The sequence below is a fragment of the Pelophylax lessonae genome, assembly GCF_965119305.1.
Source record: "Pelophylax lessonae genome assembly, chromosome: 1".
In the NCBI taxonomy this organism is placed as follows: domain Eukaryota; kingdom Metazoa; phylum Chordata; class Amphibia; order Anura; family Ranidae; genus Pelophylax; species Pelophylax lessonae.
The window spans coordinates 255,071,995-255,097,690 of NC_138768.1; the positions used below are offsets into that span (position 1 = coordinate 255,071,995).

General features: G+C 40.0%; 1 protein-coding gene across 1 annotated transcript in view; it reads right to left on the reverse strand.

Annotated features, from left to right (window-relative positions):
* Positions 1 to 25,696, reverse strand: part of GALNT9 (polypeptide N-acetylgalactosaminyltransferase 9) — a 450,947-nt gene that overhangs the window by 16,598 nt on the left and 408,653 nt on the right. The window contains exons 8-9 of the mRNA XM_082253021.1: positions 23,067 to 23,204; positions 1,454 to 1,549 (exon numbers count right to left, since the gene is read on the reverse strand). Coding sequence (XP_082109147.1) covers positions 1,454 to 1,549; positions 23,067 to 23,204 — 234 coding nt within the window. The remainder of the gene's footprint in view (positions 1 to 1,453; positions 1,550 to 23,066; positions 23,205 to 25,696) is intronic.

The following is a 25,696-nucleotide window of genomic DNA, read 5'->3' on the forward strand; positions in this document are numbered from 1 at the left end:
CTATCTATATATATATATATAGTCTATATGTCTATATGCACTATGCCACTTTCACCAGAATCCAATGATTGCAGATCTCTTCTATTGTAACAATGTATGTATGCATCTAAAATCGTGCGCTCATGCATGGCATAACTGCCAATGGAAAGCAATAACACTGAGCTATACTACAGCTTATGGACTCACTTTTCACCTCCAAGCTTAAAATGACTCTGTTGATGTGCAACAGTTACTCAGCAAAGCTCTACCTGTAAAACTATATACTTGGCTCTCCTTCTACATGTGCAGCTGAACACCACTGCATTGCTGAGAGATTACCTCTCGAAATCCACTGGGAAACTGTTACTTCCAGGACTTTCAAACTCCTGGATCTCCCACAGCTCTCAGTGGCTCCTCTTGCTGGCTTTCCATTACACAGTACAGTAGTGATGTGGAGGTCAGCAGGAGGAACCAGGGAGAGATGCAGATGCCCCAGGAGAGGGACATTCCTGGAATTGTTGGTTTCCAAGTGAACTTCAGGAGATTACTTCTCGTAAATGGAGTGACGTTCGCTGGTGTGAGCAGCAAGAGAGGTAAGTATTTGATTTATTCTTTTACAAGTAGAGACCTTCACTAAGTAACTCCTGGATTAAAAGTGTGTGTAAACCTCTGTTTTAGTCTGTTAAATATACCATTAAATGTATTTAGGTATATCTGCTTGATAAGTGCAAAAAATACCCAATGTTCCTGCCAGAAATCCAGTGAGGTCATAAGTTTCCTGTTCACTCGGCAGTGTTCTCACAAGTAGTCCTATCAGACTTGCCACATATATGTTTATGTTATGGAGATGAAGAGAGAGGGAGGTGTTCTGTAATCCTAATAACCTTCCTGTCCTAGGTTGACAATGATGCTCCCCCACAGATACAGTACAGTGTGCGTTGCCACCCTAGGGCAGAAAATGCGTCACTGACATAATCACTTGGTTAAAAAAAGCACTGAATAAAAGAAATATATTTCATCCACCACATCTAATGACCAGTGATTTGCAATATATTACAGTTTTGTGTTTGGGTTTAAATACATTTTAAATTGGTCGTAAAGTCTGCTTGCTTACTTGTACCTACAGGCATGCCTATAATAAGGCTTACCTTTAGGTGCAGTGAATACCTCCTAAAATAACTCCTGCATGCACGGGAGTGACTCCATCACAGCCCAGCCATTCAAATGGCTGGAGTGCTCGAACCTGGAAAGAAAAACAAGTGAAGGTGGAAACCCTGTCCAAAGTAACAGCACACCGCTGAAGGGATACGTTTTACAGGTAAGTCTGTCATAATGTACTAGTATGTGGTGCATACTAGCACATTATGATGTTAGCCCGCAAAGGAACAATCTTTTTATTTTTTAGGAGGTACTACCGCTTTAACAACTGCAGTATGAAGAAAAACTTTAATCTCGCCTTCAAAGCATTGTTTACCTGTGAGGACATGCCATGGCATGGGTACAAAATGGCTTTGTTGTCGTCTTCAGAACCTTGGTCCAGACAATAGCCTGTGGCTTTACTGTTGCGAAGCTGTGAAGATTAAAAAAAAAAAAAAAAATTCATATAATCGATGCCCACTTTAAACATTTGATCATTTTTTCCTATGATAGTGTTTCTGGGTTTGCTGGTGTAACCAGCTTTATTTTTCTCAAGAGAAAAAAAGAAACCATATGAAATGTTAAAAAATATTAGTTTTCTCATTTATTACATTTGTATTTGGGTATATAGTTGTTCTTTAACACAGTATTGTTTGCTATAAGCAAAGTTACACACAAAAAGACTGTTCGCCTTTCAAGTGCAGCTACGCTCATTTTCCCAAGAGCTTAGTACATGTGGTAAAGCTCTGCTCATTCCCATCATCCAATCATGTTTAAGCAAATTTTTTCTTTTTCTTTTCCTTGCACCCGATTGGGTCTTCTTTACAAAGTGAAGCTTTTCCACATTTACTTTTACTAAAGAAAATGAGTGCAACTACACTTGCAAAGTATGCAGTAAATTTGCCTTTAGTAAATCCACCCAACACATTCCTATTAATGAGATTACAATTTCCAGATCCAGATCCAGTTTCAAGAAATTTTTTCTGAGAACCTTTGCTCATCTCAAAGCCTTTAATTCATTTTGTGTGGAGGTTTATTACCCTGCCTAATTTGCTTACAGTACTTTTGTGGCGAGTAATCTGCCATTCTGGAAACACTTAATGGTGAGACACGTGAACATTTAGGCCAGATCTCCATAATATAATATATTTTTAATCAGCGCAATACTGTGTCCCAAGTGCAAACAAAATATACTGTGAAAAAAAAATGAAATGAAAATAAAAACATCCTGTGAAAAAATAGAATAAGAAAACCAGTGCAAAATTGATGGCTGCCCGTATTCAATAGCTGTTTTCACTACACTCTAATAGATATGAATATAATATAAATACAGCGCAATCTCATCTCACCTGCGTATATCCAAAGATTGCTACACATGTGTAAATATTTCTAAAGTGTGAATCGATATTAATACATAGTTTAAAAATGGGGGGGGGGGGGGGGTGCTGGGTAGAACGAATTAGTATGTAATGTACCTACATCCTGCATGGCATTAAAGGAGAAATCGATTGAGGCATAGATGGACTTTCATGGTACCAGTAGAAAAACTAAATCATTTGTACTTAAAAAATGAGGTTTTATTCAAAATTGCATTTTAAAACAAATATGTAAAACATTGACATAGATGTCTTAGATATTAGAACAGTACTTTGCTCTAATAAAACAATCCCAGGTGGAATGGCCTTGGAACAAAACCATCGTCATCTATGACTATTGCCATCTGGATGCTGAATGCTCAACATGTTTCGCGAGTACAGAACACTGCTTCTTCAGGAGCTTGTAATGCAGTGAAAGTATAAAGCAGTAGTGACATCAAATACTGTAATAGATAACATGAGATAATTATAATCGTTGCTTCCTATTACATCATGAACAAAATATGGCATTACAGTCAAGATGTGATGCATCACCCGTGCGTAGTCCTCCTTACCCAGGCAAAAAAATACTTCTTCAGTTCACCCCACTGAAGAAGTCTTTTTTGAAGATGCGATGCATCTGGAAGCAGGAGCTTATATTTGATTTTACCCACGACCATCGCTGATCTGATGGCTGTGAGCCAGTGGATTGATATCACGAGCCTAATACAGCTGGCACAGTTTAGTGCTGTACTATATGAGTGAGCTCTTTTTATATTTGTGTCCAAATAAATGTTTTTACAGGGAGCACTGGATATGTTGCTTTTGTTCCCTATGGTCAACTATTATGTATGAGGATACATTGGAATCTTGACATATCTAGAGACATCCATCCATTCTGAGCCAGGTTATCCCTAATGGAGAACAGCGTACTTTGACTCTCTGGTGAAACAGGAGTCAAAGTTGGAGGTGAGCTACTAGGAGTAAGGGCCGGTTCACATTAGTGCGAGTGCAGCGATCGCATGTAATTCAGAGCGCACTGCTCCTTCATTACATGTGATCGGATGTGCGGATGCAAATTCAGCCATACACTTTGTATGGCTGAATTCGCACTGTATCCGCACCAAACACGCACATGACCCTTTTTTCCAGTCGCATCAGGATCGGATCACACAGTGGTTCACGCTTGTGCAATCCGATCCTGTGCGAACTGTCAGATCGCACTGCGATATGCGATCAAACTTGGGGTTAACATTTAATTGACACCCCCTGCGTATCGCATATCACTGGTGGTGGATTCGTTTTGAGCACCTGTTCTTGAGTTAATCACTTTAACAGAGATGGCAGGATTACTCGCTCAATTTTTGGACTGATTGAATATCACTGGAAGACTTTGATTCCTTTCATTTCCTTTGTTTTGTTAATAGTCACGTTTCAAACTGACACATTGTAATTTTATTTCACTCTAAATGTGTGTATGTGATTCAGTCACTATGTATTAATATTGATTTACACTTTAGAAATATTTACATATGTGTAGCAATCTTTGGATATACGCAGATGAGGTGAGATTGCGCTGTATTTATATTATGTTCACAGATATCCATATTGGATATATTTTATTTTTCAGGCCAGGAACATTTGCAGCAAGTACAGAAAGTAACCTGTTAATCTTGCCAGAAATGCAGCGTCCTTGTTGCTTTCTGTGAGATAAACAAAAAGAACAAACTATAACATCTTCCTTCTGTAAACTATTCAATTCCCCATCTCCCATGCAATAGAGATAAAGAGAGGAAGACATAATTGAAGTCCAGCCTGTGTGACAACCATAGATAGAATACAGTGAGCACAGCTGTCTAGGAATAGAACATGTGACATATGCAGTCCTACCAAGTGAAAATAAAGGGAAAAATGCCTGTAAACTAATGCAGGCACCTTATCTAAGGGCTAATAGGCTTCAATATATTACATTTTTGTTTATGGGTTTAGATATGCTGTACTCTTTTCCATTGTAGGTCCTTTTAGTCTCTCAGAGAGATACAGAGAAAAGGAACTGCAGTCCCTAACCCTTACTGGCTCATATGCAAGGCTGCTTTGTGGCATTAGAACTGCAATGGATTACGTCCATCTATTCAGTGCGGCACAATTGTTTCCAGGGCCAATCAGAGATTAAGGTGTCTGTCCCAGCTTGTTTTCCGCGTTTGGTTGTTAGCATATATTATTTAGTAATTATAAAGAGAACAAAAATATATTTGGCTTGTATTATTCAGCAATGAAGTTTATAGTCCTGGATGTCTTTTTTGAATAACGTTAATGGTCATTATGCGAACAGATATCCAAATAGGCTACAGTTATCCCCTTAATGAACAGTCATGAACAAGAATAGGAAAAAAAAACTTCCAAAGCATTTGACACTACAAAATACTATAAATGCTTTACTACATTGTAATGACTATCGGATTTCTTAGTCCTGAAAATATAAAATAGTGGAAAAATTTAGACTGCCTTGTATTTTATATTTTACATCTAACTCAGTTAAGACACTACAGATGATATTTAGGCCTCATGCACACAGGGCGTTAGAAAAAACGAGCTGCAAAGCCATTTCTGACGCCAGGAAAAAACGGCGTAAAAACGTGCCTTTAGCAGCATTTTGCATTGGCGTCAATGCGCGTTTAGGCGCATCGGCGCTTAGCAGTATTTTTAAATAAACACCACCCTCTTCTATTTGTGACCAATTACATTTTTCATTTTTCCCATTTAAAAAATGCCTGACACTGCTAAAAGCCGATATACAGCGTTAAGGCACGTTTAGCAGCGTCAGGCGTTTTTACAGCTTAACACTGCTGCTCCTGAACGCACTGGCCCTGGGGTTTTTTTTGCAGCTTAAAAACACCACTTGGAGCTTCTAAAAGCCCTGTGTGTGCATGAGGCCATAGAATAACATGGAGGCGTTTTTAAGCTGCAAAAAAAAAAAAATTCTGATGCTCCTAACAGCAGCTGCAAAAACGCCCTATGTGCATGGGGCCTAAAGCAGTATTAAACCCAAAAGCAAACATTTCTTATATTTCAGCTTACCAATTCTTAGATGTGATGACTGTATATATTTTTAGGCTTTCTTTTTTTATTTTCTCTTGGTGATCTTGCCTGAAAGTCTATGGTTTTCAACAGAACAAGTTGTTCTGCACTTGTAGCAGTTACAGGGCTGGGACAAACCATTTAACACTGACATGCTTACAATTGTCAGCTTTCATTTATTTATGTAAAACCTTTATCCTAAAATGAAAAACACTGTTGCTGTACCTGCTTATTACTTGTTAGTTTGGTTTCAGTTTGTTAGTATATCCAAAAATGTTGGTACATCTAAAACTCTACCCTCTCCACTAAGTGACAATGCTGATGTCTAAAGCTGTCTCTGTTACCGGTAGACTACGGGGGGTCAGATGATAACAGGACACTGGGCAGATCACCAGGTGAGGGGGAAAAAGCCTAAACAAGAGAACGAATGCAGCCACCAAATCTAATGATCAGTAAGCTGCAATATATCACATTTTTGGTTTTGGGTTTACCACTGCTTTGATGCATTATTGCAGAATTATAAAGACATTACAAATAAAAATTTTCAGATTCAGACCTTTAATAGAGCTGTGGCAAGGCCATCCATTCCTTATAAAGAAAGTTTAATAAGAGCACTGTGTAAAGTCTAGGAACCCATTGCAACAAATCAGCCTTTCACAGTTCTTGCTGCGTTCATTGTGAACTTACAGAGAGTTGGTCAATTTTGCCTGTACCTGTGAGGTGTTACTTCACAAATCCAAAAACTTACTGGAAGTTTAACCTACGTTAACCCAAGCTGGATTAAGGGCTGCTGATAGAAATCATGGGGTGCTGTAAAGCCTACCTGGCAGGGCCCCCCCAACATATATCAAGACAATATTTTCACAAAAAATACACTAAAATCATTATTAGCGGACACAAACCTAATTGTGTGAAATAGCCCTTTTTAATTGTTTTTTGTTTTTTACATAAAAAAATAAATACTTTTTTTTTTTTAAATGTTAAAAGTGTTTACAATTATTTTATTTTAAATTTTTTTTAATTATTTATTACAATGTTTAATTATTACTTTTTACAATTTGTTATTTTTTTTACAGGACAGGGAAGCCTGCAGCGCTGCTGGGGGGGTGGGTGGGAGACAAGCACAGTGAAAAGGGGGACACACAGGGAGGGGGAGGGATCAGAAGCAGGCAGAATAGGAAGAGGGATCAGTGTCGGAGAAGCAAGGACAAAAACGGTGCTCTGTGTCTGTGTCTCTCCCTGCAGCAGCTGAAAGCTGGCAGGAGAGGGAGAAACTGGCTTTCAAGTGCTGCCTGCAGAGAGACGCACAGGGCTATCTTCTGTAATTGCCCCTCCGCCCAACCACACCGATTCCTCATGCTGTTGGGGCCCCCCTGTGTGCCCGAGCCCCCTACAGGAGGACTGCTGGTCCCCCCTATCTGCAACCTTGGCTGGATCTATTCTATGTCTGCGTTAGAATATAAATTAAGCTCCTCTGGGAATAAGGGCTGATGTAAGTAGCTCAGTGTACAGTACTCCAAAGTACAGCAAAATATGTCAGTGTTGTATAAATGATATATTAGTATAAAATAAAACATGGGGTAATGATCCTCCATTTTTTTTTTTTTCATGCCAATCTCATATCAAAAATGAAGAGGTTACTAAAGTTACAAAAATTCCCATACAACAGAATAAAACTCTGGAAGTGATGTCGTGTATTGTGTTGTATTATATTTTCAGATGAAAATTGTACTGTACTGATTAAATTAAAATTGCACGATCTAATATAAAAAATGCTCATGCTTGTTCCATCGGATTAACTGTGATGATCGACTCTCGAAAAGCTGCGTACTAACGATCAGATTATCGTACGTTCGCTTCTAAAGTGGTATTTTTCATACAATTTTCTGATCGTGTGTACAGGCCATTGGATGGGTTTGGAAAAATATTGATAAAGTCATGTGTGTTGTGACGCAATGCATCGGGAAAGCCGTAGTGACATCACTTCCGGTCTACGGCCGAGACCGGAAGTACTGGAACTGACCGCATCGGCGGCATTTCTTCTTCTTTGAATTACTCTGCTTAATTGTAAGTGCAACTGTATTTTGACTTATTAAATACTTTATTAATTTACTACACTATGAGAGTCCTCCATATTTCTTCCTGGTAAACGAGTACCTTAAGAGTCTTACAGCGGATGTTACATACCGGAGACCACCATAGAAGATCATTATTTGATGCATTCGGTGTACCCACTTATTTGATGAATACAACAGATGAGAGATCTAAAGCCCCGTACACACACACAGATCGTCGTCATACAAATGTTCGTCTTTTCTCCCCGGGATGTCGGTGTCTGTTGAAAAGTGCAAAGACAGCACAAGGACAGCACAAGAATTTTGTCCGCAGACTTCAGCTGACTGCAGAAGTGATGTCATGTAATGGTTAACTTTCCCTGTGTTTTTTATTTTCTGAGCATGCCCAGTCTTGCAAATCTGCGGTCTGTCGGCTGATTTCTGTACTGACAGGCGAACAATCGTCCGTTCTGGTGTCTGCAGACAAAAATTTTCATGTTTGCAAGAAAGACTCTTGTCCGCGGATTGTGTGCAGACAGCTGTCGGAGGCACCATACTAACACGCGTACAATCGGCAGATCTTTCGTCCGCCGACGTTTGTATGACGACGATCTGCGTGTGTGTACGGGGCTTAATGCCCCATACACACGTGCAGATTATCTGCAGACTTTTGTCTGCAGACTTACCTTTTCTATGTAGTGCAAGGGCCTGCCGGATTACATACAAATTGAAAGTGTTTAGGTTTGACCTCATATTATATGGTTTTGGTAAGTCTGCAGACAAAAGTCTGCAGATAATCTGCACGTGTGTATGGGGCATAAGTCTGCAGGTTGACTATTGATACCTTAAACGCTCTTCTGAGTGTTAATGGAGGTGAGCGGCCATTGCACTTAATTGTGGATTCGTAGCTCACCAAAGTCCGCACTGGGGTCACCGGAAGTATCCTGGTCACTACACCGCATATGAACTTTGTTTCTTCACTTTTTAGCATTTGGTGCACTTTTTGCATTTTATTTTGGGACTGTTATATATTATTATTATTATTATTACACTAATTACAGTGTATACATTCAGCACTTGGAGCTACATGTATTATCATCACTTATTTTTCACTGATTATCGATTTATTTTTTCTGTTGTGCAACTGAAGAGTCGCAGTGGTTTACTCTTCATAGGGCACTCATTGAATTTTTATATTTTTTTTCACCTTTTGCTATTTTATTTTTTATCAACACTTGATCAGAATTATTGTATTTACTCACTCGTGCAACTGAAAAGTCACAGTGGTTCACTTTTCACAGGATATTCACTCAGTTGCAATTAATATATTCCACAATTTTTTTTCATATTGATCACCTTTGGATCACTATGTAATTGCACTATTATTTACCATCTTTATTGATATTAATCTGGCACATGAGCACTTTGATATTTTTATTTTATCATATTTTAGAGGATTGATGAAGATTTTATAGTATTTATAATATTTTTTATACATACAATTAATTTATGGTTCACCGATTTTAGAATATTTGCGCTGATTCTTTTATTCTTTTTTTAACCACTTTACCACTAGAGGATTTTGCTGTCTTACGTCTGGGCCACTTTTTGCGATTCGGCACTGTGCGACTTTAACTGACAATTGCGCGGTCGTGCGACGCCGTACCCAAACAAAACTTGCGTCCTTTTTTTCCCACAAACAGAGCTTTCTTTTGGTGGTATTTGATCACCTGTGCAATTTTTGCTTTTTGCGCTATAAACAAAAAAAGAGCGTTTATTTTGAAAAAATATGAAATTCCCCCCCAAAAAAATGTAAAAATCTAATTTTTTAAAATTTCTTGGCCAATTTGTTTTATGCTACCTATGTTTGGTAAAAAAAATCACAATAAGCGTATTTTGATTGGTTTGCGCAAAAGTTATTGCGTTTACTAACAAAGGGAAAGATTTCTGTCATTTTTGGTGTTTTTTTTTTAACGCGTAATGGCGGCGATCTGCGATTTTTTTGCGGGACTGCGACATTGCGGCGGACAGATCGGACCCTTGACTGACATTTTTGACACTTTTGGGGGTACCAGTGACATTACTGCAGTAATCAGTGCTATATATATGCACTGTTACTGTAAAAATGACACTGGCAGGGAAGGGGTTAATTTTATTGGAGAGGGAGGGGTTAATGTATGCCTGGTGCTTACTAACGTGTGTGGGGGAAGGTGACTGTGTGACACAAGGACAGATCGAGGGTTCAACTATGCTGAACCCTGCAATCTGACCCTGCCTGTCACTTAGGAGATCCGCCCGCTTGTGTTTACACAAGCAGGCGGATCTCCACACTCGATTCCCCCATGATCGGGGAAGAGCAGCGGCGATCGCCGCTGCTCCTCCCCTGGCCCGACTCCCTCTGTGACTAAATACAGCGGGAGCGAGCCTCCGGCGGCGCGCACGCCGCTGAGAAAGGGGAATGTCTGGTGACGTAGGTCTACGTCGCCAGACGATAATTAACCACTTTGCCGCAGTAGGCTCAACGTGAGCAGACGGCAAGTGGTTAAACTTTGTTGTATGTGGTGACACTACAGAATTAGCTGCAGATTTCGGGTTGTTCTGTCTCAGCATCGATTGTACCTGTGACCTCCTTGTAGACCCAGTCTGTAAGTGTGTGCAGCAGGTTGAATGATGGCTTTAACAGATAGTTTACTGAATGAATAAAGACTCCAGAGGTGTTCTCCAATGCTTCTTTATGCTTAAAGTTAGCAAAGGCATAAACATAGAGGCTTTTCCATAGGTAAATTTCCAATGAAGTTACACAGCTTCCACACTCTGCAGTCTCCTCATAACAACTAAACAAAATGGGAGTTACAGCAGGAAATGAAGGATGGGAGAAACCATCTAGCCAGAAACAGCAGGGGTGCAAGGAAGATACCAATAACATAGCATAACATAACATGTAATAACAACTGCTAGACAGTTAAAGCTGCGTGGCAGCCCACTCCCCGCCTGGTATCGTGAGATACCACTACACAATTATTTTCCATAAACATACAATTAACATTGCATACAGTAGAATGCTATGTAGCCCTCTCCTCTAAGCTAACTATGCTAGAGATCTAAGTGACTCCTTCACATAACACTGAATCAGAATTTTTTGGAAGCAGGCATAATTAGGACTGTCTCAGTGACTGGTTTCAGGAAGGTTTTTGGGCTCCCGTCCTTTACAATCCTGACTTCCACTGGACCTTTCCATCATCACTAGCAATGGCCTTTGTAATAACTCCAACTGGCCACTGGATCCGGTGAGTTTGCTTGTCTTTTAGAAGAACCAGGTCCCCTTCCTTTAAGTTAGGCTTCTGGGTATGCCACTTTTTACGTCCTTGGAGAAGTGTGAGGTATTCCCTCCTCCATCTGTCCCAGAAACAATCTGCAAGGTATTGAGCGTATCTCCATTGACGTTTATATATGTCCTTTTCATCAAAGATGATCTTTGGCGCTGGGATCTGTCCAATTTTCCGGCTCAATAATGCACCTGGAGTTAAAACAGTCGGACATTCTGGGTCTGTGGATACAGCGGTCAACGGTCTTGAGTTGATTATTGCTGCAACCTCAGCAAGGAATGTAGTAAGTACTTCATGGGTAAGACGTGAAGAACTCACATCAAGCAACATAGAATCCAGTATGCGCCTTGCCATCCCAATCATACGTTCCCATGCTCCGCCCATGTGTGAAGCGTGTGGTGGGTTGAATTTCCACTGGTTTGCAGTGGCGGAGAAGGTGGCCCTTGGAGGTGGCTCTGTCTGGAAAGCTCCCTCCCGCAGGGGTTTGTTAATGCTCTAGGACGCTCTCTCGCTATAATTGAACTGGTTGGTCAGTTTTCTCTCCTTGTTCCTGGATGGTATTTCCTCACCTTCTGTCCATTCTTCACTAGCCTGAGCGTCAGACTTCCCATCTGTATCTTTGTCTCCCGGCTCTGTGGAGTCGTTGGTCTGAGTCTCTTCAATGACTCCCAACTTCGCCCCCTGTCGCCGCGCTTCATCAGAGTCTTTGTGTAACATGTTTCCATCCAGGGAGAAGTGTACGGCCAGCTGGTCCACGATGCTAATGGGTTTGTAGGCCCGTTCCTTAAAACTGTACCTCACAATGTTCTGGGGGGCATGAGGGTTGTTTGCAGTCAGGATACAAGTGAATTCCTCCTTAAGTTCAGCCTCGCTGAGTTCCAGCTGGTCCGGAGGCTTAACAAGAGTCTTGGCCTGCATCCATTCATCAGCTCCATCCCCCATATCTGTGGAGTCATCTTCATCCTCCAAATTTCTTCTTGAGCAGATGTTGGAACTCAATGCTACAACTTCAGGCCGGATTTCCGGATCAGTATCTGGATCCTCCAGGCGGAAATCGATATCTTCTTCTGAGTTTGTAGAAGACTGGTCCATTAAAAACTTGGGTCCTGAAAACCAAATGTTTTGTGTGAGGACAACTGCTGGTACTAAAATCTTCTGCATGAATGCTAGAAAGTGCTCTCGCTTCTCAGGTTTGTTACGGAGAGTTTTCTTAAGTGCAGCAAATCTGGTTAAAGCTTGTTCTCGATTGTTAGGGAGAGTAAGCCTTGGTACTCGGAAGGGTAATGGAGCTACCCAATTGTTGGAATTGTCCTTGAAGAACTCTTCATCCATAATCTTGATGAACTCCTTGTCTTGGACTGAAGGGGCAATCTTGTTATCATTACAAGTAGTCTGGTACACTGAATCACCAAAGTCCTTTTGAGAAGTGAGCTTGCAGTTAATACTTTGGAGTGCTTGATATGGAACTTCGTTTTTAAAATCAAGTCTTTCCTTCACATAATAGTGCAATGGACATTTCATCAATCGATAGGTAACATTCGTTTTGTAGGAAGCTACATCCAAGAGCTTGTGAGATTGGTCTAAACAGACTTCTCCTATTATCACCCATCCAAGATCAAGTTTCTGGGCCTGAGGAGCATCATCTGGACCGTTACATAACTCTCTTATTTTATGAACTCTAGGAATGTCTCTCCCTAGTAGAATCAAAATCTTAACATCCTTGTTAAGTGGTGGAATGTAGTTAGCAATGTGACTCAAATGAGGGTGATGACGTGCAACCTCTGGTGTGGGGATTTCTTCTCTGTTGTTCGGTAGCTGATCACATTCGATTAGCGTTGGAAGAGGAAACTCTGTGTCCTCATATTCTGATGCAACCATGAAGCCATGGGCTCTTCTTCCAGAAGTATTGACCTTTCCTGCACATGTCTGCAAGGTATAGGACCAGGTCTCTCCTTGAATGTTGAATAGGTCAAAGAATTCTGTACTGGCCAATGAGCGATTGCTCAGATCATCGAGTATGGCATACATTTTTATGGATTTTTGTGGACATCCTTCAGGAAAAACCCTTACAAGACATATCTTGCTACAAGACTTGCTATGAAGCCCTTCTCCACATACCTCTGTACACTTTGTGGTTACGGGGTCGGCATATTGCTCAGTTCTCTCCCCGCCATCATCTGATGTAGTCTTGGGGTTGCTGCCGGGTGAAGGTTTCCTTTTGAACAGGTCTGAATGAAGAGCGTCCACATGTTTGGCACTGTTGCAGAGAGAACATCTGATGGCGATCTTACAGTCTCTAGCTAAATGATCGGAGGATGCACAACACTTAAAACAGATATTATGCTCTTTGAGAAATGACTTGCGTTCTTCAATAGGCTTGTCCTTAAATGCACGACATTTGGAGAGAGAGTGTGGCGCATTATGAATAGGACACTGTTGATTAAGATTGCTTGCTTTGATGTCTGTAGCTAAGATGTTGGATGCTGTCGTGGTCTTCCTCACGGCAATAGGATGCCTTAAATCCTTGAATTTACTGTTGGTGGCAATACCCCTTGAAGTACTTAAAGGAATGGTGGTTGTATCTGGATAGAAGAAGCTTGGGTCATTCTTGGATCTTGCAACCTTCCACACAAACTCTGAAAAATAAGAAAAGGGAGGGAAGGAAACACGATGCTCATACTTATACTTTGATCCTACACTAGTCCACTTTCCCTGAAGATAACTAGGCAACTTTGCTACAATAGGATTTACGCCCTGAGCAGTGTCTAAATAGCTAAGACCTGGTAAACTAGGATCTAACTTAGCAATTTCAAGTTCATGAAGGAGGTCACCTAACTCTCTAAGCTTATGATTGTCCTTAACAGAGATTTTAGGAAAGTCGTTTAGTCTCTGGAATAAGGCAGATTCAATGACTTCGGGGCTCCCATAGTCTTGTTCTAGACGTTCCCAGGCAGCATCAAGCCGCCTGCTCTGAAAAAGAAAGCAAATTTCCATGAAGAATCCCTCACAGGTATCTCTGCAGCTTAAGAAAAGTAAATTTCCATGAATCTGCAGCTTCAGAAACGTGAGTACCACACTTGCCTGTGTGTCACCAGAAGCATTACTCTGCATATGAAACCAGACACCTACTGAATGCTTCATTACTGTTACAGCCTTCTGAGATGAGCCTTCTGAGATGAGCCAGTCTGAACCAGTTTCAGCACTAGCTAGCTAGTGTAACAAATACCCAGCACCTCAGCCCAGCCTGCTTACTAACAGAAGTCACTACTTACAGAGCTGAGCTCTGGCAGATTTCTAACAAGACACCAAAAATACAGTACTTATTATGTCTGATCTCACAGAGTTACCTGCATTTAGTCATTTACTGTTCTGTCTCAGCATCGATTGTACCTGTAAATGTCTGTAAGTGTGTGCAGCAAGTTGAATGATGGCTTTAACAAATAGTTTACTCAATGAATAAAGACTCCAGAGGTGTTCTCCAATGCTTCTTTATGCTTAAAGTTAGCAAAGGCATAAACATAGAGGCTTTTCCATAGGTAAATTTCCAATGAAGTTACACAGCTTCCACACTCTGCAGTCTCCTCATAACAACTAAACAAAATGGGAGTTACAGCAGGAAATGAAGGATGGGAGAAACCATCTAGCCAGAAACAGCAGGGGTGCAAGGAAGATACCAATAACATAGCATAACATAACATGTAATAACAATTGCTAGACAGTTAAAGCTGCGTGGCAGCACACGGGTGCTCCATCCATCTTTTGTCCTGCTCCTCATTTCCGTCTCCTTCTCTCTATTGGTAGCGCATAGGTTTAGCTCTTATCATATCTGTGTATTTCTTTGATTTCTGGGTAATGCTAAAGCAAGGGCCAAAATAGTGCAAGGTGTAGCCTGCTTTATATTTCTAGGAGGATGTCAGAATGATATGCTTTTCAATTTGAACAAACAAAAATTATGGTTGGATATCTTATGTTTTTTTTGTTTCCATGCATATTCAAATATATTCAGTTTTTACTGTACTTGTAAGTTCATCTTTTGACAGCTGTAAAATACAAGTATTTATCGGTTTCCTTTGCAATAACATTACACTTATCTCAGCCAGAAAAGTGTGAATTCATCCCAAGCTAATTTGTTGTAAAAATAAATACTGCATATTAGCATTTTAGTACAATCAAATGTATACAAAGTGTACTGGGACAGACCAGTAGACAAGAAAGAGAGCCTTTGAGGGATGGACAGAATGAAACCACAGGGCGATGATGAACAAAATAAAGTGTATTTTATTCTGATTGAAGATTGATCAATACAGGTTATAGTTGTGGTTCAGACAGGGAAGTGCAGAGGTATGTGGTGCTTACAATGAGTAATACAGTAACCCATGTGATGTGATGAACACAATAAAAATGATAATAGTGAGAGTAACCCAGTAGGTGTGGCAAACAATATAATGCAATGGTGAACATAAATGCAATAAAAAATCAATACAATCAAATGTACATAGGATTTCTTTGATGAATGCTCTTTGCATCTACTGTATGCCTATTCACTATCCTCTCTAACATCCCAAATATACCATCTACTGTATAATGTTACCTTTAGGACATTGTAGGAAATAAATTTAACTTTTCTGGCACTGTTTTATTGCCAACATACCAAATGACATTTCAGGAAGTTAAAATATTTGGCACCAATTTTAAAGGGAAACTATAATGTTTTGGGGTTACTGTTACTTTTTTCTTAGGTTTGTAACATTTTTGAACAGTTTTCTGTTGTTTCTTGTAACTTTATATCTATCACAATGGACACTTGATATAAGGGGCATCGGTGCCAAGAAGTTTAATAAACAGGTGATTGTTTGCTGGGGTGCAGCCCACTTTTCTCAAGTCTCAAACCATGGGGAACATAATGGTAACCATGAGAAGGAATCCAGGCAGGAGGGTAATGTGCTGATGGTGATTGATACTTGGTAGGTATCCAGTCTGTTTTTGGACAGAGTCCCTCTTGTGTATATGGCTTCTACTGGGCCTACTCAAGTAGCACCTGCTTCATTAACCCATGCAGTACCCAATTATCACTGGCAATCTTTTACATTACTAGCCAATATACTCACTGAAGCATTGCTAATGGTATCTTGTGAGGCTTGTTTAATCATTGGCTGCTGTCATGAAAAGTGCCATGTCTATACATTAACAGGGGTAAGCGCTGCTGTCTCGATCACTTATTTATATTCTTCCCTTTTACAGTATTGAAAACAGCTTAGCTTTATGTAATTTATGGATTTCCCTGTAAGTATTCATGCTAGATCTGTGCCAATATATAATACTTAATTTGACTTATTTCACTTCTACCAGTAAAATGGATGACAAGCATAATTAACCCTTATGGAAAAGTACCAAGGTAAAAGAACAAATGGCCGTGGAACCTCACAGTAGTTTGTTTTCCAATCCAATGTAATACTGTATTTTTTTTTTCTGTAACAGAAATGTACCATGGTAAATAATCAAACTACTGTTGACAGTCATCAGTGTATAATAAATGTGTTGATTATTTTGCAAAAACTGTTTTTTTTTTCTTTGAATGATAACCATGGTATTTTTTTTTTATTATTTGAATGAATTGTTTGAGGTTTCTCTTTGGTAAAAAAAAAAAAAAAAGTATGCTGATAAGTATAAAGTGCAGGCCACCACACTAGCTAAATGCCAAGCCATTCTGAAAGCTTGCCAATTTGCTCCTATCTCTCACACATTTCTACCAGCCACCGAGGCAGTCTATCATAGTAATGGGCCAATAGGAATGAGTGTTGCCAGTAGGGATCAGTAAATACTAAGGTAGAGAAAGTCAATTTGATACCTTCAAGTGACTATCTAAAAATAATAAAAAAAAAATACAAGCCTGCTCACCCACTTTCTTCCAAGGGATTTTGATGTGTGATGATTGGCAAGGCTTATACAAGGAACTACTAGTGTACACTGACAACCTTCCTGGCCATTTTTTACCGTATTTTGGTTATTTTAAAATATTTTTCATCTCTCTTTTTCCTCTTATAAATTATTGCAATTCTTAATTTTTACATTGCTATTTCCAATATAAGCAACTGTTCCAATAACAACCTTTACGTTATTTTCAAATGTTTTTGTTATAAGGCTGAAAATCCTCCCCTGCATTTGTATATTTGAATGATGTGCACTCCAATAACTGTTGTAACATCTCAAGGTATTTAAACTGGATACCTTTTGAAGTGCTTAATTAATTATTTTCCAGCACTGCCTTAACCCTCTTGGGCAAGGAGTTCACCAGAGCTTCACAAGTTGCCACTGGAGTCCTCTTCCACTTCTCCATGAGGACATCATGGACCTGGTGGATGTTAGAGACCTTTCGCTCCTCCACCTTGACTGTAGGCAAGATATACTTGTGTTTGTACTCCCCACCTGGTTGCCGCCACACACGCTTGACACCATCTGAACCAAATAAGTTTATCTTGGTCTCATCATGGTTTCAGTAATCCATGTCCTTAGTCTGCTTGTCTTCGGCAAACTGTTTGTGGCTTTCTTGTGCATTCTCTTTAGAAGAGGCTCCCTTCTGGGATGACAGCCATGCAGACCAATTTGATACAATGTGTGGCGTATGGTCTGAGCACTGACAGTCTGATTCCCAACCTCTGCAGCAATGCTGGCAGCACTCAAACATCTATTTCCCAAAGACAACCTCTGGATATGACGCTGAGCATGTGCACTCAACTCCTTTGGTCAACCATGGCGAAGCCTGTTCTGAGTGGAACCTGTCTTGTTAAATTTTCCCCTGTATGGTCTTGGCCACCGTGCTGCAGCTCAGTTTCATGGTCTTGGCAATCTTTCTATAGCCTAGGCCAGTGATGGCGAACCTTGGCACCCCAGATGTTTTGGAACTACATTTCCCATGATGCTCAACTACACTGCAGAGTGCATGAGCATCATGGGAAATGTAGTTCCAAAACATCTGGAGTGCCAAGGTTCGCCATCACTGGCCTAGGCCATCTTTATATAGAGCAACAATTTTTTTTTTCAGATCCTCAGAGAGTTCTTTGCCTTGAGGTGCTATGTTGAACTTCCAGTGACCAGTATGAGAGAGATAACACCAAATTTAACACACCTGCTCTACATTCACACCTAAGACCTTGTAACACTAACGAGTCACATGACACGAGGGAGGGAAAATGGCCAATTGGACACAACTTAGGGGTGTACTCACTTTTGTTGTCAGCGGTTTAGACATTAATGGCTGTGTGTTGAGTTATTTTGAGGGAACAGCAAATTTACACTGCTATACAAGCTGTACACTCACTACTTTACATTGTAGCAAAGTGTAATTTCTTCAGTGTTGTCACATGAAAAGATAATATAAAATGTTTACAAAAGTGTGAGGGGTGTACTCACTTTTGAGATACTGTGTGTGTGTGTGTGTGTGTGGATATATATATATATATATATATATATATATATATATATATATAAATACATATTCTAAAGAGAACATGTAATATATTGCCTACAGAAGGATGAATGCTTGTTTTTTATTTTTAAATATTTGTAGTTAGCCTTTGAAAGATATAATTTTCGAAAACTTTTTCTTTGCTTTCTCTTTATTGCTGGGCTAATACGGTACATCATCCTTTTTTGCTTGCTACTACAGGATGAAGAAAAGTTTTAACACTACCAGAACATCTAGGTCTGATCAGATCAGCCCAGTATTTGGGCAAATGAGGAGTATGGAATGTAGCACTCACTGACAGGGTGGATCTTCAGAGCTGGATCTGTGAGTGAGGAATTTGGGATGTGGTGACATATTGTGTAAAAGGAATAATGCAAAAGAGTCGGATTTGCAAGCTTTCCCTTCACCTTATATTAACTGAAATTTGTCTAATATGGTGCTAAGTAATATTTTATTATGTTTCTTTAAATGAAACACACGTTTTTTATGACTGTAATCATGTCTATTGTGCAAAAGGAAACAACATATTGCATTTAGGACCCTCATTAGCTTCTAACCTTAAAAGATCTGGATTTAGCTTAAACATCTTGTCAAATGCCAATATACTTTGATGGGCCCGGGTAAGAGGATGGCTGGATTTACAGATTCAAGACTTTGATAACTACTGACAAGCTTTGAGTCATGTACAATTACACTGACTGTGGCGATAGCACTAAGGGACAAGAATCTTTCTCACTGACAAGATCCTCAAAGTAGACTGTCAGAGTCTGCTGAACATAAGTCATGTCACAACCTGGGGATAGGCAGAGAGAGGGGGCTGATTGTATCATATAACAAAGTAACATTACATAAGGAAGAACTGCATTGCTTGAGAAATCTAAATGGACAGCCTCTCCATGAGCCTTCAGCTATGCTGAAGGGTTATCATTTGTGTCCATTAGTGGCATGAATGTATTTAGTATGTTTTTACATTGCATTGCTATGTGTTGAAATACATATGAATGCTTTTTTTCTGCATTAAATGGAAAAGTCTTTAAACTAAAGCAATTCGAGATTTTTTTTTCACGGAAAAGACTACAATCTAGATTTGGAAACTAGTTTTATATCTATAGGTTTGGTCTGACTGCAATATTTCCCGGTGACTAGCTTCAAAGTTGTGTTTTTTAATCCACTCAGGTAATACAAGGCGCCAGTGAAAGCTTAAATGATATTTACTTACTATTTTACTTGCAGCCACCTACTTCTATTACTACTAATATTTATTACATGTTCTTAGTCACATAGTATAACAAAAATTGCCTTTTTAATTTTTTTTTGAAAACTGAAGTTTTCCTCTGCTATGTAGAGGGGGCTGGCCATAGATGGTTCGAAGCTCAGCCGGTTCATCAGGGACTGTCTATGGGCAGGCTGATTGTACCCAAGTCGATCCATTGATTAAGTTGGGTACAACCAGCATGTCAGATATCTAGCATGTCATTTTTGCCAATGGCTATAGTCTCTAGGAATGATCATTGTGTTCTCTCGGCGGGGTTGGCTCCCCCCTAGAACACAATAACTCCACGGGAGGGGTTCCCCCTTCAACAAAGTCGGGGTTGATGGGAGAATCCCTCCCGTGGAGTTTTTGTGATGGGGGAATCTAGTGGGTTGCAGGTTAAAAAATCACATAAGCTATGGCTTGCCTTAAAGTGTTACTAAACCCACAACAGTAAAATCAGTTTGTATATGCAGTAAAGAATGCTTGTTATTCTCACCGTGGAACCTAAAGGATTAATCTCTCTGATCCTCCTCTTCTTTCACTGTCTCCAAAAAATAACCTGATATTTACATTGCCAGGGGGTGGGCTGCCCTTTTTTTTTTTTCTTGGGAGAGTGCATGTGATCAGTGCAGGGCCAATCACCACCGTCCAAACATGTCCAGACAGGGGATCAGGGGAGAATGAAAACTCCTCCTACAAGCTTTACTAGGAACTGATACAAGTCACAAGGCTGCTATATATTGCTGATGAGAAAAGGTATTTACTGTTTATATTTAATAAAATAATTTAATTTCCATGTTCTGTGTACTGTAGGAAACCAGATATAGTGAATGCAGGTTCTGGGTTTAGTAACACTTTAATGTTTACCTTGATTAACCCTGTCTGTACTGTTCTGGCAATCTTGTAATTCATTGAAATTTTGAATTGAAATGTCTGTCCTAACAAAGGGTTAAAGATCTAAAAGCTGGGCTTTCTTCATTGAATGTTAATAAGGGAAAACTCAGTGTACCCCTCTGTGTCAGCAGGGACAGATTGAGTTTTCTCTCATTTTAGATTGCAAAATAAATTCTCTATGCAAACACTTACACAGGTAAGAAATATTTATTTCCAAATTATTTTTAGGCATGTTGTGTGAATGGAAATGCATGATAAACGTATAGTGGGGTTTCCCCATATTTGACCACAAAGTGAAAATACACTTTGGGCTCCATTCACACCTAGGTGATTTTATTCAAGGGCGGAATCGCCGCGACTCCAAATTGCGGCAAAAAGCAGGAACGCGTTTGCTATGCCATTGTTTCTTAATTGCGGTGCGATAAAAGGTGCTGAAATTGCGCAAAAGGCACAATGCGCAAAGCTGGTTGCTCAAAAAGAAGCAGGAGCTTATTTTGGGCAACAGCATTATGCGTTGTGATTTGCCAAGTTTCCAGCATGATTTATTGCGGCACTGTGATTGGGGTGCCATTAAGAAGTAATAACATTGCAAACGCGTCTCGCGTTTTGCCACGATTCCACCTGCGAATCAAATCGCTTAGGTGTGAATGGAGCCTTAAAGTGATCTTTAGGCAAAACCTTTTTTCTTGAATAGAGTTGAACCCCCTCGAGTTTTCTATTGCTATATGTACCCCTTTAGGGATACCCCTTTAGGGAGATTAACCCCTCTACTTATCTACTATATTCACCAAAAGAGAAAGTGAGGAGAAATCCAAAATGTTATAGTAATCCCCAGAAAAAGAGATAAGGGGAAATCTTCCAATGGAGACAAGTGTCTAAACCTGGCAAAATACTATACAATCTCATTTAAATTTACCAAATCTGTGTAATATGAGAACCAATGTAAACACTCCATTCAATTTGTATTAACCACTTGCCGACCGCCGCACGCCGATCTACGTCGGCGGTCAGCCCCTCACAGGCAAAGTGACGTAGGGCTACGTCACTAGCTTGTGAGGGTCTAGGGAGCGAGCGCGCGCTGCCGGAGGCGCGCTCCCGCTCCCGCGTGGTCACGGACCCCCCCGCGCGTGTGACCGGCGGACCCGATGGACTTTTGCGCAAACCAATCAAAATACGCTTTTTGCGATTTTTTTACCAAACATAGGTAGCATAAAACAAATTGGCCGAAAATGTTAAAAAATTTTGATTTTTACATTTTTTTGGGGGGGAATTTCATATAAAAAAAAGGGAAAAATATTGCTATTTTTGCAAAATTGACGCTCTTTTTTTGTTTATAGCGCGTGATCAAAAAATCGCACAGGTGATCAAATACCGCCAAAAGAAAGCTCTGTTTGTGGGAAAAAAGGACGCCAAATTCGTTTAGGTACAGCGTCGCACGACCGCGCAATTGTCCGTTAAAGTCACGCAGTGCCGAATCGCAAAATACCCCCTGGTCGTTTAGCAGCCAAATCCTCCGGGGCTTAAGTGGTTAACCTAGACAAGCTCTTGCACTTTAAAGTTGATGGTAGATCTAAAGAAGATTGTACAATCAGATGGAATAGTGTATGGTCAGCTTAAGTGGTGAATTCCCGTCACTTTTGGAGATTTCCTTTAACTTACTGTGGCGGGAAGTGAAAGGAAATTGGGTTTAACTCTTCCCTACTCTATCCAAAGCTTAAACAAATGATATACATATACTCTAAATCATATCTGTAGCCCTAATATTTTTTTTTTTAGTTATCAGGGTAGCATGAAGAAGGTTAACAACATTTGCTGACACAAACTGGGGAGAAATCTCGAACAGGAATACTAATAAAAGCTGTTTTTTAGTAGGTTAGCTGAAGGCTAGAACAACATTGTCACTGGGACAGGAAATGAAGGAAATTTCCCTAGAGAAGCCACACTCATTAATAATAATTTTAGCACTGCTCCATGGCTACATGACAGTTTTGTGACTAAGTATTCCTAATCTTTTATGCATCTATTATGCACACCCATAAACAGTAAAGAGCACAAAAAAGGTAATTCAAGTTTTTAGGTAATAAGTAAAACAGTATAGGGCTCAAATCCTGCTAATAGTTGACAAGTCCCCTACAACCCCTAATGGTTATCCTGGGGATATCTTGGGCCTAACAGATATGTTTGCATAGAAAGAACTTTTCTTGAAAATGCTTTTTGGTTTTGCCATACTGACTATTGCCTAATTTGTTGCTTGATTTAATGCTAACCTTATCATCATACAGGCAAGTCTATACATCACAGACCTAAAACTGTCTGCTTGCTTCTAGCAGATTAATGTCTACATCTTTAGAAGGCTTTACACTTGTTTAGCCTACGAAATCAATGTCTCCGCTGATTTTTGCTACAGATCCAATTACCAATTCTGTTAAGGTATATTAGCTATATCTGTTTCAAACAATTATGTATATGTCTTTATCATTAAAAATTCAGCAACAGCTAAATCAGAATACAAGAGCCTCTTACCTCTCCATAGGTTATAGTGTTATTATATACCCTCATTTCAGGGTATACATTCTCCAAGTACCACTTAAAACTACGACACTGCAGTTTCTGGCGGAGAGCTATTCTTTCAGATATATCTCCAAAGTCCACTCCAGGATTCTGTTAAGAGATTGTAAAATCCGTTATCTTTTTAGTGAGAATGATTTACCTTCATAGCTCATACCAGACATAAGCAATTTGTTTTGTTCCGAATATACATTCGGACAAATTTTTGTTTATTCAGAGATTTGGATGTATCAGAATCTCCGAATTTCATTGAAATTTGTTTTATTTCATTTCATATATTTGTTTTCTTACAAATTTAAAATCTTTGGAACAATTCATAGTTGAACCGGTCGAAAAATGAGCAATCAATTTAAATTCTGTGTGAAGAATAGCTGGTTGCTAAGGAGCGGGTTGGGAAGCTGGCCACCACATCCTTAACAACTGATGACTCATCAGCATTCAGCACGTTCCCCTCTAACAGATGAATGTAAACGAAAGAATGTCGGCAATGAAAGATGCAGAAAAAAACAGCATGGGGTCCCCCAGCTAATACCAGGCCCTTCAGGTCTGGTATTGATTTTAAGGGGAAACCCCAAGCCAAAATTGGAAAAAAAAAAAAAACAGCCTGGGGTCCCCTTCAAAATGCATTACAGACCCTGGGTTTCCCCCAAAGCACCTTGTCCCCATGTTGCCTTTTCCCCACAACCCTGGCATGTTGTTGTGGGGGTCTGTGGGCAGAGGGCTTATTGGAATCTGGAAGCCCCCAGATCAAAGCCCCCCATGTGAATGAGTAGGACCCCTACTCATTCTCCAAAAAGAGTGTAAAAAGTAAATAAAAACACAACAGGTTTTTGACCAGTCTTTTATTAAAAAAATCAAAAAATGTTTCCCCATTTTAGATCCATCGTCAATCCCGATGCCCGCCTCCACTGCTGACCCAGAAAAAAAAAAAAAACCTGTGGTCCCAATGAAGGCTCCTGCCAACTCCCCCGTCTGACACCTCTTAAATAGCTAAGGGGTGGGGCCACCAGATGATGTCATCAAGTGGCCCTGCCCCTTGTGACACCATAAACTGGAACATGCTGGGGCAAGCTGCCCCCCCGCCCCAAAGCCCCCCCACCCCATGTTGAGGGCATGTGGCCTAATATGGTTCAAAAGGTGGGGATCACTTGCTTGCCCCCTCTCCACTTTCCTGACTTGCTGGGCTGCCTGCTCGGATAAGGATCTGGTATGGATTTTCATTATTCATTATGGACAATTCATGACGTAGATTGCAGTGGGGTGATCTTACCAGGAAGTGGGATCAGGTACCTGTCAAAACCAGGTACCTGCACTCCCCCCCCTTCTAAAAGGTGCCAAATGTGGCAGTGGAGGGGGGGAGGAAGCAAATAAGCAGAGCTTCCCCTTTTGGGTGGAGCTCTGCTTTAACAACCAGCCATTTTTCACCCAGAATTCAAATTGGTTCATAATTTTCCGACTGATCTGGATTTAAATTACTCCAAAAAAATTGGAATTCATTAGAAAAATACTAAACAAAATAAAATTAGACAAATCAAAACTAAACAAAACAAATTCTGAAACAAATCAAGAAAACAAAATTAGTAACATGACAAATCTATCTGAAAGGAAACAAAACACATTTTTCTGTTCTGCACATGTCTAGCTCAAACATTCTCCATGACAACGTTACAAAGTATATTGCAGTGAACTTGTCCAGATTTTCAGTAACTGACAAAGAAATCATCAATTCTTTCTGCTAAAAAGGCCATGATTAACATAATAATAACCATACAATGCCATATTATATTTATGTACCCAAATAAGATAATTATATTTTACTTCACTGCATTTATTTAATTGACACAGATTGCTAGTTTAAGACTAAAACCATTTTTCTCTTTTGAGATGGCATACAGTTTTGTGTAGTAATGATACACTACACAACAATACACTACAAATACAGGTGGTGTTTTAAAGGATTATCCTTCTGTAGTTTGTATTTGTCTCAATCCTCTGCTATCAGAGTCACTTCTGACAAATTTTCCTGACACAGAGAGATAAAAAGGTGACAGGGGAGGGAGCTCCAGCCCACACCCTGTAATAGACAGCCTCAGCTCTGTTTCTGTGTGCTGTGAGAAGGAGGGTGTGTCCCTTTCATCCTACCAGCTCTAATTGAGCTCTGCATAGTGTAACTGTTTGCTTTCAAAAAATACAAGCTGTATTTATTTCTGCACTATGAACAGATTTAGGGAAGAGATGCTGCAGATAAACAGGTACAACTTATATAGGAGGTTTTGTTTCTTCTCTGTGTATCACCTGAGGTCAGTCACTTCACTGGCACCTAATCTTTATGATACTTGTATTTCCAGACCAAGGGTCTAGCCTAAAGAGACTGTCAATTTAATCATCTTGGAAGCTGCTGTCAGGAATGAAGTACAGGCACCTATATATGCCTGCACACACGAGCAGAAGCTTTTAGTATCCTCTGCATGACCCTAATACAGTGGCGTATCATCCATGGGTGCAGGGTGTACACTGCACATGGGCAGAGCCGCTGATAGGGGGACAACCAGTCCTTGCACACAGGAGGGAACAGCACGGGAAAT